Consider the following 14,816-nt stretch of genomic DNA (forward strand, 5'->3'; position numbering starts at 1 on the left):
TACTCTGTAAGTACAGGCTGGACCTGCTGCCCTCAGTCTGTACTTTCTTAGTTTGTGAGATAGAGCACAGATAAGCACACATTGAAGTAATAATCCATTACCAAGGATTATCGAGGACTTGGTACATGTAAAGCCCTTGAAGGTACCATGTTAGGGGCAGAGGAAGAGGTGAAGAAGCAGACATAGGCCTCTGCCCTCTCAGAATTTATAACAGGGAAGATATGTGCACCCCCGTATCATCTCATCCAAACACAAACAAGAAAAGAAAAGGCCTTAAAAGTATTGAAATAGAGATCAGGAAGTTCCTTCCCATGTGTGTCACTGGAGAGAGGCCCCCAGGCTTCCACTCAGAGCCTACTGACTCTTCCTAAACCCTCATAGGTGGGAACAACAGCAAAGAGTGGGTGGTGTGGATTGTACCTGGTGGCCTTCCCCGGCACCCTGGGAAGCAGTGCCCCCTCCATGACAGCTCTGTCTTCCACGGCACCTGAACTGGGTCTGATTCTTTGAAACATTTTGGAAAAGAGATTGCATTTGGAATGTTTACATTTCATGTGACAACATGAAAACAATAAACTGAAATGTCACCTGAATGTGTAGTAGGAGTCTCGCTGTGTTTAAGTGGCTGGTGTATCAAATTGAATACTTAAGACTGACACTGTTAAAGTACCCTTGACTACTCAGAATTTGATGGAAGATCTCGGGGAAGCGGAACAAAATCTTGTCTGAAAAATAAGGAAGTAGAAAGAAGGTCTAAGTCTGAATTTCTCGCTTCTGAAATGCTGAGGGCTCATTTGACCGCTATATTTTCTTTGTCAGACCTCCCGCCTGGCTTTTCTACTATGCTTCCCTTTCTTGCATATCTCAGAATAGTCTGCCAAAACCTTCCTTTCCCTTTCCCTCCCTATAAATAACTTCTGGTGATAAGAGGACAGCATGAGCACTGGTGGAAAGCCTATGGTCTTGCCTCAGGAGGACAGAGTTCTAAGGAAGGATGGAGCATGTCTCCTCTGTTTCATGGGCCAGTGACCCATGAAACAATATCGTTCCCTGAGAATATCTGCCAGAATGGTCATGGATCAAGGCAGGTTGAACAAGGGATTCTGAATAATAACAACAATAATAACAAAGCACTAGCATTTTATGAGTGCAAGTCATCTATAGTGAGTCGCTTAATTCTCATGATGTCTACTCATGATACCCCTAGGCATAGGTGCCATTTTATCAGAGGAAGAAACTAAGAAACAGAGATGACTTCACCTGTTCAAAGTCTGGCACTTAGCAAATGTCAGAGCCAGGACCTGAACTATTTCACTTCTTCCCCCCTCCTGTAGGTGCTCCCACCTGTATGTGACAATCACATAACCAGGACATTATTTTCTTGTTTAGATTTCCTTTCTTCATCTGATGTCTCTAGTATTAAAATACAGCTATACCAGGTTAATAGCAAACTTATGAGTAATAAGTCCAGCTGGTTGAATGCCCCTTTGGTGATTCTTTAAATATTTAATACAACCAGTGTTTGAGGACTCATTCACCCTCTCAACCAACTGACCCCTCCACAGTCTTGGCACCTCCCCTGTGCCAGATCCTGGGGTAGGCCCTGGAAACAGCTGTGAGCAAAGAAAGACAGAAATCTCGGGGCATGTGCAGGGCACTACAGGGATCTGCCCCAGCATGGGGCCAGGTAAAGCCTCCTGAGCAATGACATTGAAGGCAAGGTCTTCAAGGAGCTTGCAGTGTACTTAGGAAGCGATTAGACTGAGACACTAATTAGGGAATAAGTACGGGCTAAGTGTAAGGGGGAAGAGACTTCCTGCAAAGGAGAGCTCTCTGAGGGCTACAGAAACCATTCCTGGAGGTGGAGGCCTCAAGCTGGGCCTTGAAGGATGGGTAGGATTAGGTGTCCTAAAAGTGAGAACACAAAGACCAAGAAGCAAGACCCATGAAATACAGGCTGATTGGAGTACTGGGTGTGTTTCAGGAAGAGGAGGTCCTTTTAAGGCAAGTAGAGCTTTGTAAGAGGCAAACACCAGATATTAGTAATCTATTTCTCTAAAGGAGGGTTGAGGTCTTCATTTATTTATTTGTTAAAGGGTTTTCTGTTCCAGTAACAACAGTCCTCATCCTGCGCTATCGGGAGTTAGGAGTCTCCGTTTCAGCTGGGGCCTAAGCAACCTGGTCACAATATTTTAGATTGGCATGTTGACCTTTGCCTCCCCAGAGGGTAAGATGAGCTGGCTAAGATGGTCCTGAGCTCCACTCCCCACATATAAAGCGTTTGTGGGTTCTGAGAAGAGGATAAGTAAAACCAGCACTTGTGAAGAAAGTGAATAATTTCATAAGAAATGAGTCCAGGAAAAGGTTTTTAAAATACTCGACTCTTCTTTCATTTTCTATCAAGGAGCCTGTCTCTGGAAGCAGAGCTCAGCCTCTCAATGACTTGTGTTCAGCTCTGTGAGAGAAAAAAGTGTGTGTGTACGAATATGTGTGTGTGTGTGTGTGTGTGTGTGTGTGTGTGCGCGCGCGCGCGCGCGCGTGCGCATATGTGTGCCTAGGGGAGAGGGATGAGGGGAGAGAGAGAGAGGAAATGCCCATGAGAATGCTGGAGGGCAGGCTCCTATACCTCTCTGTGCTGTTAATGGGGGTCATGGGTACCCCTCAGTGTCTTGGGCTCAGCCTTGGGGGTTGCCAAAACCTATAGGAGCAACCAGGAACATTTATGGTTTGGTGGTAGAGGTGACGTGGCAAAAACTAGCTTGGTGGTGAGATGAAACTGGTAACATCTGGAGGAGTTCAGCAGCTCAGTCCTTGTCACTGAGGAGAGAGTCGAGAGGGAGGGGTGTGGCCGGTGGACTGCTGCAGACAAGAAGGTGCAAGGTGGCTGAGTAAAGAAAGCCCGGACTAGGGTGGTCACAGCTAAAATGGAACAGCAAATTCAGGAGAAAAAAAAGCAGGATTTGGAGTATGTGGCCTGGAGGCTCTACACATTGAGAAACAGGGGTGCCCACAGGGAAGGGAGGAGTGAGTTTAGAGTCCTGTGTGGGAGCGTCAAGGTGTTCCAAAGGGAAGTCAGGTCGGGCTGGATGCCAGGGAGTTACCAGTGTAGACTTGAGACATGAAGCCGGATTACTCGATGAACCCTACAGAAGTGAAAAATCATTCTCTCTCCTCAGCACTCAGTGTGTGCCAGGCACTCATTAAGAGTTTCACATGCAGCAGAATTCTCCTGTCACAGAGTAGGGGCTATGAGCACCATTTACAGACAAGAAAATCTGATACTTGGAGAGGCGGAGTACAAACTCAAGGTGGCATAGCTGGTAACGGGGCACACTGGGGTTCCAACCGAGGGCTGTCTGGCTCAAAACCAAGCTTGTAACCATCATGATGTTCTGAAAGAACTGAGGGTTGAGGGCTGAGGGCTAAACTCTGGGACTCCCTCAGTCAAGGGAGGGGACACGGAGAAGCCAGCAAGGTGCCCAGGAAGGTAGGGTGAAAACCAGAACGTGTCTAGCAGATGCCAAAATGCCTGGGGAAATGGCCGCTTCCACACACATGCCACAAGTGCATGAGGGTGAGGACTGGCCTTCTGTTCCCATTATTAAGACATTTGCAAATACAAGTGATTACTTCTTCATAGTTCATCTGAGTCGTTTTTCTTATTTGAAATAGCCATAAAACCAAACCAAATCACACATACACTTTACCTGAAGCTGTTCCTGGAGGAGAGGCGGGCGCTGAGGAATTTGGCTTGGTTGATCTATTCACCATGGGAGCTTAAACACAGAAATATACATATACATATATATAAAACCATTACAGATACATGCCTTTGAGGGAAATTCACACTCAGGGAAAAATGATGACCAGACCAGAGAATTTGCAAAGAATGGGAGACACACTTACTAGACACACAAACCAATAAAAGAAGCCTTCTCAGAAGAAACATCTTTAGAATGGAAATATCAATGACAGATTCATAACTTGATATATTATTATTTGATTATTTGATGATAGAGATCTTGTTAAAGTGAATAATGGCTTGGAATTTCATTTGCCAAATGGGAGGTCTAAGAGATAAAGGAGTTTTACTGTTTTCGTTTTTCTTCAAGAGTGTATTGAACCCCTTACTGGAGGGGCCCAATTAATAGCTCCACCTCCCCTAGCAGATGCAATACACACCATTGCTCTGGGATTTCAGGGGGGTTTTCTTTTCTGTTCTGTTCTGTTCTGTTTTTTTAAGAGGGGTTGGTAAGGAGGGAATGTGTATTTGTTGTTTTGTGGTAATGGATGGCTTGGGAATTCAGGTGGGTCTTGAAGCTATTGGTGATATAGGTATGGAGTATGGGAGAGGATTGCTACATGATGGCGGACTAAAACCTGAATATGGCTACCATGGAGTTGACAGTAGCAGATGAGCAATGTTACCTGAAGAGGTATCACTTGTACTGGATCATATTCTCCATAGTAACTATATTCAGAGTAAACATACCCTGTTTCCATGCCTAATCTTATGTAGCACTGGCTTTTTAAGATAATTCATTTGTCATAGCATTTGTTGTCCTGTGAAGGGTTAACAGATGAAATGTTTCTCGTAGGCCTAACATACTACTAAATTTAAAGAGCCAGGACTCAGAGCATATTTCACTCTTTCATTTTTTCGCTCTTCTGCAGACACTGTTCTTGGTGCAGTGTTTACAAGGCCAACATGGTGGCTTGCGACATTGTAATTAGGTTTTATGAGAAATCCATTTAAAGCGAGGGCAGCTGAAGAGAACTACCCAGGTGCTTTCATAATTTGAGATGGCAGGATTAAATCATGGAAGAGGAAACAGAAGGCGGGGAAGGGCTATGACACAGAAATGGGTTGTCACTGATGATGTCTGCCCAACCAGCCAAAGAAGCACACACTGTGGCCCTGGGGAGAAAGGCCTGGACACTGTCATTTCTGAGCCTCTTAGTACTTACTACCAAATACTCTCGTACATCTCCATCAACTGCTAAAAATTTTCAGGTGCTTAAGGTGAAAAACTCTTACCTCTTTCAGGTGGAGGTGAACTGCTTTCTGTGGGATGAATATAGTTTTCATCATTATCTTCCACGGGGACCACATAATCAGCCTAACAGAAATATAAAACTGAATGAGGAGAATGCTACACATTCATAGTTGACTGTATGGGAGGGAGTGATTTTTTAAAAAAGCATTACTGAGATGCAATTCACATACCATAAAATTCTACTATGTAAATTGTACAATTTGGTGACTTTTAGTATATTCACAGATGTATGCAACCATCGCCACAATCTAATTTTAGGACATTTTTATCACCCCAAAAAGAAACCTTGCACCCATTAGTCACTCCCCATCCACCACTCCCTTGACCTACTCAACCACAAATCTACTTTCTTTCTCTATAGATTTTGCCCATTCTGGACATTGAATATACATGGAATCGTACAATCTGTAGTCTTTTGAGACTTCTTTCACTTAGTATAATGTTTTCAAGGTTTTCCTGTGGTATAGTATGTGTGACAACTCCAGCCTTTTTTATGGCCAAATAATATTCTATTTTATGAGTATCCCACATTTGTTTATCCATTCATCAGCTGATGGACATTTGAGTTTTTTTCCACTTTTTGGCTGTAATGAATAATGGTGTCATGACTATCCATGTACAAGCTTTTGTGTAGACATATGTTTCTCTTGGGAATATCCTGGAGGTGAAGTTGTTGAGTCATATGGTAACTCTATGTTCAACAGTCAGAGAAACTGCCAAACTGTTTTCCAAAGACACTGCACCATTTTTCATTCCTGCCAGCAATGTATGAGGGCTCCAGTTTTTCCATATCCTTACCAACACTTGTTATCATCCTTTTTATGACAGCCATCCTTGTGTGTGCAAAATGGTATCTCATTATAGTTTTGATTTGCATTTCCCTGATGACTAATGATGTTGAGTATCTTTTTATATACTTATTGTCATTTTTTTGTATGTTCTTTGGACACATGTCTATTCAAATCTTTGCCCATTTTTAATTGGGTTGTTTATCTTTTTACTGAGTTATGAGTTCTCTGTATATTCTAGTTACAAGTTCTTCATCAGATATACAATTTGCAAAACTTTTCTTCTATTCTGTAGGTTGCTTTCTTTCTTCTTTCTCTCTCCCTCCCTCTCTCTCTCCCTCTCTCTCTCTCTCTCTCTCTCTCTCTCTCTCTCTCTCTCTTTCTTTCAGACTGAATCTCGCTCTGTCTCCCAGGCTGGAGTGCAGTGGCGCCATCTCTGCTCACTGCAAGCTCTACCTCCTGGGTTCACGCCATTCTGCTGCTTCAGCCTCCAGAGTAGCTGGGACTACAGGCGCCCGCCATCATACTCGGCTAATTTTTTGTATTTTTAGTAGAGACAGGGTTTCACCATGTTAGCCAGGAGGGTCTCAATCTCCTGACCTCATGATCCGCCTGCCTCGGCCTCCCAAAGTGCTGGGATTACAGGCATGAGCCACCGTGCCCTGCCCGCTTTTTTACTTTCTTATTGGTATCATAGGTGGCACAAAAGGTTTAAATTTTGAAGTCTGTTTTATTTATTTTTTCTTTTATTGCTTGTACTTTTGGTGTCAAATCTAAGAAACCATTGCCCAACCCAAAGCCATAAAGACTCATACCTGTGTTTTCCTCTAAGAGTTTTAGAGTTTTAGCTCTTATAGTTAGGTCTATGCTACATTTTCAGTTATTTTTGTGTATGGTGTGAGGTTAGAAGTCCAATTTTATTCTTTTGCCTGTGGATACATCTAGCACCATTTACCTAGCACCATTTGTTTTAAAAAAATATTTCTCCATTGAATCGTCTTAGCACTTTTGTTGATAATTAAATGACCATAAATGTAGGCAGGGAGGGATTTTATATTGACAAGACACAAATGAGGTAACCAGATTTCAAAAATGGTTTTTACTACCTGCCCTGGTGGGCAGCCAAGAAGGGTACTGGGAGAAACAAATTCAAAAAGTTATTGCCAGGTGTTCTTCTAAGTACTTTACATGTTTTTTTCTCATGTAATCCTTCTAACAACACAATAAGAGAGGTACCACCATTGGCTCCATTTCCAGATGAAGAACCTGAGGCACAGAAAAATTAAGTAGTTTGCTCAAGTTGTCAAGTTTAAAAGTGGTAGACCCAGACAAGCACAGTGGCTCGTGCCTATAATCCCAGATCTTTGGGAGGCTGAGTCAGGTGGATAGATAGAGCCCAGGAGTTCAAAACCAGCCCGGGAAACATGGTGAAATCCTGTCTTTACAAAAAGTATAGAAAAATTAGCCAAACATGCTACTCTGGAGGCTGAGGTGGGAAGGTTGCTTGAGCCCAGGAAGCTGAGGCTGCAGTGAGTTGTGACAGCGCTTGGCAACAGAGTGAGACCTTGTCTCAAAAAAAAAAAGTGGTAGATCCAGCATTTGAACTCAAGCAGTTCAATAATTTAGCACCCATACTTTTATCCACCACATTCTAGTATGTTCCATCCTCCCCCTCCTCTTTCTGTCTAATCTACCCTCTCTTCATTTAATTGCTATTTCTTATCTCTTTCTTCACCTCTGAACCTGACCAAGAGGCACCAGAGAGTTCTACTCACATATCTCAATCTGCAGTTGTGTTTAGAGATGATCTGGCTGAGGGAGGTGAGACTTTGGAATCATACAGACCTGGGAGGAAATCTGTGCTTGGGTCTTTTCTAGATGTATGACCTGTTAGGGAGTTAATTGCTGAATCATCGGAAGTTCTCCTGGATTCTGCCATTTAGAAGTGGGCACTTGCTTCTCTGTGGCACAGGGAACCTGGTCCTCATCTCTGCTTCATCTCTGGCCCCACAGTGTGAAACTATGAATTCCTGAAGGACAGGGCCTTCTCTTTCTCTGTATTTGTGTTTCCAGTATCTGGCCAAATGCCTCACTGAATTGAATTGAAATTGACTAACCCAATAGCCAAAGCTGGGATGGGCTGACTTAGCAGCTTTGAATAACGGGATGTTGAGTGGCTGCAGTATCCCTGGAGGACCTTTTTGAGTCCATGGGTCCACCTTTTTGGATTCATTAGTAGCCAGAGTGACATGCTTTATCAGAACCCAACTTCTCTTCTAGGGGTTAGTTCCTATAAAAGGAGAGGTTGAGCCCCCAGGAGGCATGCCACCCTCTTAAACCCTGTAGTCAACAAAATCCTTAAACATCCTATATCTGAACACAGAATATCGGTATTGACACTCGGCAATGATGCCTGAATGGATATAGGGAAGTTGGAAGCTCCAGGCCCTAACCTAGTCCTACTTAACCACTTCAAAATTTATTCTTTCTTCTGTATTCTCAATTTTATACTTGTTTTGTTCTGCAGGGCTTGATTACAGAAAATGTTTTTATCTGCAGTGTTTAGAATCTGAGATGTTTAGAGTCATGATGATATAGGAGTTAAGAAAAAATTACTTAGGCAGATAGTGAGGGTAAGATGTCCTTGGTAAGGTTTTCCTTTTAATAAAAAGCAGCCCCAAATCATTTTCTTTTCTAACAAAGAGCAGCCTGTAAAATCAATCTGCTGATAGAGACGAGCAAGCTGGAAGCTTGCATGGGTGAATGCTGGCAGTTGTGCCAATGGGAAAATGCTACCTGTGCCTAGGCGTGATCAAAATGGTGGCTCTGTCTTCCCTTCTCTTTGCCAGCCACCTGTACACTAAGGAGAAGACAAGACGGCACTGGCCAAGTAGAAAACCCATTTGTATAATAAGATTAGGGTGGGGCAACCAGCGTCTTCTGCACCATGTAAATGTCACTCCTGATCAAACCAATCTGTGGGCCCTATGTAAATCAGGTATCTCCTCCTGAAGCCTGCCTATAAAATCTGCTGTGGTCCACCACAGGCCCGGTTTTCCTTTTAGGATTCCACTGTCTTGCAAGAGAGAGAGAGATGCTCTCCTCTGTCCTGTCTATTAAACTTTCCGCTCCTTAACCCACCCACACGTGTCTATGTCATTAATCTCAGTGCGAGACGATGAATCCCAGATATGTACCCCAGACAACGATGCCACTTCAGTGATATTTCTGGAATGGAGACATTTGTATTCGCAAAGAATGATAGGAAAAAAAGACTTGATCCAGTCTCAACAAATTCTATTTGTAGTGTCTGCCCAACTCTCTCATCTTTATAGGGTTTTAGGAGAAGGTATGTACAATGTATATTCCCAACATTGCAATTCAATGCTTTAATGTTGTTATTGCTGAAATAAGTAAATGATGAAGAACCATCGTATTTTATATCCTTTATTAGGATATCATGTGGTCTTATTGACTGCTTTGACAGTGCTGCAGTGTTTTAATATCAACCCCCTTATTTCATGAACAAAACACAAAAACTTGTCTTTAGTGAATCAGTGATTGGTCTTTTGAAGCCAGGTAGATTATTCTACTACCGTCACCTACAGGTATTAGAAATCCTTCTTCAATTATTACAATGACATGATTCCAAATTAAAAATAGATTTAAAATCATCTTAGATCAACTCCAATGTTTAGATGTTTCAGTATTAATAAGACACTTGTCATAAGTGTTTACATGTTTGCCTCCCCCTAGGACTACAGATTTGAAAAATAGGAGTAACATTAATTTATCTTATTTTCACTTTCCCATTGGCTCATACCCTATTACTTAGCAGGAGTCATTTTGATTAGCTATTAAATGTCCACATGAGCTGCATCCTCATTACCACTCATATGAGCATTTAAAAGCTTTACGTACATTATTTTATTGAATTCTTATAAAAATACCCTTTAAGCTAAGTATATTCCCTCTGTGACCTTGGACAAGTTTTTTTTTTTAGCCCCTTTACACCTTTGTTTCCTCATCTGTAAAGTGGGGCTGATGATAGACTTCATGCGGCTGGTGTGAGGATTTAATGAGATAATGCACACAAAGTGCTCAGAACACCAGTGGATACACAGCATTCACCAAGTGTTAGCCACTCTCATTATAGCACAGATGCTTCTTCCCCCTAAATGTCTTTGCCCCACCTCCAGCTTTCTGTTTAGCCTGTATCTCTATATTTTGCCTATAACCTGTAGAACAGGGTTAAACATTTTTATTTATTCTGGTACTTGACTTCTTCTTTTCCCAACTAATGGTTCAGCCGTATCTTAATGTTGGCCTCTGTTTGTTTGTGTATTTGTCTTTACACCTCTTTCTTATTATTGGCTTTCCATCTGCCCATTCCAGAATGCCCCCACCTTCATACTTCTCTTTTTCCCACTGGTGAAGACTTGTCTGAGCCATCTCCAGAAGGCTGCTATTAGCAAACCTCTGCCTTGCCTCCCTGGGGTCCATTCTCAGTTACTTACAGAAATGAAGAGCCTTACATATCCCACAGTATTCATTTGCATTCTGTATCTGAATTTGTGTCTTCATATGGATTTGCCAAATGCTGAAATAATTTACAGTGAGACCCTAACAGCTGGTCTCCCCATCCTGTCCCCTCCCCTGCTTAGCTTCTCCTTGCCACCCTATTCGCACCCTTGAAAGGACAACGTCGCCTCTCAGATGGGAGGAGTGTGCGCAGGGTGAGGGTGTGTACTTGCACTGTATGTATCGTGGGAGCTATGACAAATCAAAAAAGAGGCCAGGGGGCCGGGCGCAGTGGCTCAAGCCTGTAATCCCAGCACTTTGGGAGGCCGAGACGGGCGGATCACGGGGTCAGGAGATCGAGACCATCCTGGCTAACACGGTGAAACCTTGTCTCTACTAAAATACAAAACTAGCTGGGCGAGGTGGTGGGCGCCTGTAGTCCCAGCTACTCGGGAGGCTGAGGCAGGAGAATGGCGGGAACCCGGAAGGCGGAGCTTGCAGTGAGCTGAGATCCGGCCACTGCACTCCAGCCCGGGCGACAGAGCGAGACTCCGCCTCAAAAAAAAAAAAAAAAAAAAAGAGGCCAGGGATTCACAGCCGAGGTGGGGGGTGCCCTGGGGCACAGTTGCTTTGAAGCCACTGCTGGCCTGGTGTTGCCAGATTTCAGTTTTCAGAAGAAACTAGAAAACTGGATTTTGTCAAGAATCTAGAATATGGTAGAAAGGAATCCAACATATATTAAACCCCTCTGTGTGTGAGGCACTGTATTTAGTGCTGTACATATGTTCTTTTATTAAATTCTCAAAATGACAGAGATGAGATGAAAAACAGACACAAAGAAGTTGTCTAGCTTGCCCCAAATCATACACCCAGAAGGGCCAAAGCAGGAATTTGGGCCTAGATGCTGCCTCTGTTTTGATTTAAAAGTCCATCTTTTCCATCTCCTGCTGGGCTGCAAATTTTATAAAGGTGGAATGAAGATCATTTCACAATATGTGTGTAAGCCATAAATTTTATCCTCTAGAGGCAAGTTATTTCTTAGAGAAGCTGCAGGCTGGTCTCTGTCCTTATTTAAAATGCAAGGACCTCTGGGAGCCATAACACATTAGGCTTTATCAGTTATTACAACAGTTTTGATGAGTTTTTGTATTCATTTTCAAATAGGAGCAGTTCCATAGGGAAAACGACACACAAGCTCTAAGAGCTGAGAGAGGGGAGATCTAGGAGGTAAACCCAGAGTTGGATGCTGGGCCATGTGAAAAGGTGGGTCTCTGGACACCTGGTGGCAGTGGGGGTGGGGCAGCTGTGGGGAGGGAGGAAGTGAGAAGCAAGAGCTGTCAAAGGGAAGTCAGGGGTCAGTTCCTCCACAGGTTGTGCGGGGTACCTTACAGACTAGCGATCTCCATTGTACATCCTGGCCCATGTCACCCTCTGCATCTGAGAAGAGGAAAGTGGAGGAGCAGAGAGAAAAGAAGGTGGAGGAAAGAAAGTAAGGTGGAGACAGTGTTACAGTGGGTATAATAGCTAGTCAGGCATGCGCAGGGCAGGAGAGGGCTCCCCTGCCCCAGGAATGTCAGGAGACTATCAGGTGATTGTCAGGTGGTTGTTAATTGTCTCTCTAAAATAATAATTGCTCACAGCCAGCACCAGAGAAAGGCAGGCTCCCAATAGATAGAAAAAACCTGAAACTAGTGATGAGCAGTTTTCCAATAAGATCTCAGGAGTTTGGCAAGTGGGCTCAAGCATGCGCATTAAGAGGCAAAATGGCAGAGTTTAATTGGTATTTGACCTTCTAGAAACATTCAGCTGGTAAGGCAAGAGTGCCTCAAGGGAGTGTGCATACAACTCCGGTAAGCACACTGCACATGCTCACCTCCCAAATGCTAGCAGGCCACTGCACAAGCAGACAGCCCACACAAAGGAAGAATCGGGGAGAAGCGACACAAGACCCCAGAAGTGTGTCAGTGTATAAAACCCCAGGTCAAAGGTCAAACAGCACGCTGGATCTCTCAAGTCATCCACTTGGCCCTCTTCTAAGTGTACTTGACTTCTTTTCATTCCTGCTCTGAAACTTGCCTTGGTCTCTCCTTCTGCCTTATGCCCAGGAGGCAAGAATTGAAGTTGCTGCAGACCCATATGGATTTGCTGTCGGTAACAACAGGACAGAGAAGCAAAGGAGAACAAAGATAGGGAAAGAACATCTTAGGGAGGAAAGAAGAGATTCACAGGAAACCACAGGGAAGAAGGAGGGAATAATATGAGGGTCACAGACTCAGTATTGATATTTTACCATACACCTCTAGTAAACTGACATGCTTACAATAAGCCATTTTGGAGAAAACCAAGTCCCTTTGGTATAATAGTGGAGAGTGAGAGGGGACAGTCAATAGCAGGTTGTAAAGAAGGAGGACAGCCAGCGGGCAGGCTGTCCTGGTCGCTTGCCCCGCCCCCTCTCTGTGTCCTGGGAAGCCTTTGGGATAGATTTACTTTACCTCATCCTCAAGGAGGCCTTTGGGTTTGGGTGGGACTCGAGGTTTCTGCAGAGCAGTCAGGGCCGGCAGGGTGGAGGTGAGCCTTGCTTTCTCTGAAGGCCAGCTGGGCTTACTGGGAAGTGTCTTGCTGAAGGGTGGGGAATGCCTCTGGCTTGATCGATTGTCTTGAAAGGAACAAACAAAAAACATAACATAAAAGAGACTTCGGATCATTTCCTGGGTGGAAGCCATTGAGATCTAGAAAGTATAAAACCACGGGTGTCTATGTAGCCACAAATGATCCACGGGCATTCCTTGAAAGAGTAAAGTGAAATGTTAGGCCAAAAATTTCAACAGCCTATTGACTTAAACGATAAAATCTGGAAGAATGTCCTCATTAAAAATATCCTTCCAGGGCAGTGATGGTCACCCAGAGGTTCAGGAGAGCCAACAACCCAACACTTGGCCACACAGACAGCATGGAAGCAGCACTGGTGGGTTCGGGGTCGGGGTGAGGTGCTCCTGGCTTTTAAAAATGCCAAGGTCTAGGTTCCACCCCAGCCTGGCAATGTCTGAACTCCTCAGGAGGAGTCTGGCATTACGGGTTGGAAAAGTTCCCCGGGTTATGCTAAAGCGTATCCAGGTGGTGATTACTCATGTGGGTCAACCTCTATGCTCCTTCCCTCAGTGATTTCACTCCATTCACAGGGAATCTTTGGTCCAGGACTGTCCTTCTCAGCAGGTATCAGAAAAGGAGTCAGGCTCTAAGGCCAACTGGATCTGAGTTCTGCCCCTTGCTCAGCCACTCACTAGCTGTGCTCTTTGGGGCTGGTTATTCAACCTCTCTGGGACTCACATTCTTCACTGTTATTTTTAATTTTTTATTTTTTTGAGACAAAGTCTCGCTCTGTTGCCCAGGCTGGAGTGTAGTGGCGTGATCTCTGGTCACTGCAACCTCCGCCTCCCAGGTTCAAGCAATTCTCCTGCCTCAGCCTCCCAAGCAGCTGGGATTACAGGCATGCACCACCATGCCTGGCTAATTTTTGTATTTTTAGTAGAGATGGGGCTTTACCATGTTGGCCAGGCTGGTTTTGAACTCCTGACCTCAAGTGATTCACCCACCTCAGCCTCCTGAAGTGTTAGGATTACAGGCATGAGCCACCATGCCTGGCCAACATTCTTCATTTTTAAAATGAGGATCATAATATCGACCTTAGAGATCTTGCGGGGATTAGGAAGACGGCAGTGAAGGCAGTAGGTGCAGTGTGTCTGCCTAATAAGTAGAATTCATATCACCTGTGCCATGTGAGCAAGGCCTTAGGCGGCCTCAAGTCTACCCCAGTGATTCAATGAGCTGAGCAAAGATTCAGACTGGTGTGTTTTAGGAAAATCTTAGCATAGGAATAACCTGGCGTATTCTTCATACTGCAAACAGCACAGGTGCTTGCACTGGCCTCTGGATTGCATCACTGGCTTGCTGCTTCCTCCTGTGACAGCCCCAGCTCACCTGGTGCAGCTGTCCTTGCCTGTTAGGCCCCTGCCTCTATGCTCACCTCCTGGTGCCTGCCCCTGCCCTCAGCCCTCACTCCTTGTTGAAGGTATGTGGTTAACTTCACCTCTGCTGCCTCCTCAGAAGCCTCTTTCTGGTGGTGTGGCTGTACTCAGGCACGAGGGCATCCTTCCTTCTGTGCCTTAACTCTTGTCAGTTTTATTTGCAGCTCCTGGAGTTTACTCAGATTTCTGAGTCAAAAAATATTTAATGTAATATTTAAGCCCATCAGAAATAGCAAAACACAGGAGACAGGCTTTGAAGAGTGTGATTTATTTTTTTTTTGAGACAGTTTCACTCTTGTTGCCCAGGCTGGAGTGCAGTGGCACCATCTTGGCTCACCGCAACCTCCGCCTCCTGGGTTCAAGCAATTCTACTGCCTCAGCCTCCCTAGTAACTGGGATTACTGGCGTGCACCACCATGCCGGGC

The 14,816-nt window shown here is 44.4% G+C and overlaps 1 protein-coding gene across 2 annotated transcripts in view; it reads right to left on the bottom strand.

Moving 5' to 3' along the window:
- The window catches only part of BLNK (B cell linker), an 84,294-nt gene that overhangs the window by 19,910 nt on the left and 49,568 nt on the right, over positions 1-14,816 (bottom strand). For both annotated transcript variants that reach the window (XM_017879915.1, XM_017879924.1), the window contains exons 6-8: positions 12,859-13,022; positions 5,039-5,120; positions 3,708-3,776 (exon numbers count right to left, since the gene is read on the bottom strand). In XM_017879915.1, coding sequence (XP_017735404.1) covers positions 3,708-3,776; positions 5,039-5,120; positions 12,859-13,022 — 315 coding nt within the window. The remainder of the gene's footprint in view (positions 1-3,707; positions 3,777-5,038; positions 5,121-12,858; positions 13,023-14,816) is intronic.

The sequence above is a fragment of the Rhinopithecus bieti genome, unplaced genomic scaffold (genome assembly GCF_001698545.2).
Source record: "Rhinopithecus bieti isolate Rb0 unplaced genomic scaffold, ASM169854v2 scaffold_425, whole genome shotgun sequence".
NCBI lineage: Eukaryota > Metazoa > Chordata > Mammalia > Primates > Cercopithecidae > Rhinopithecus > Rhinopithecus bieti.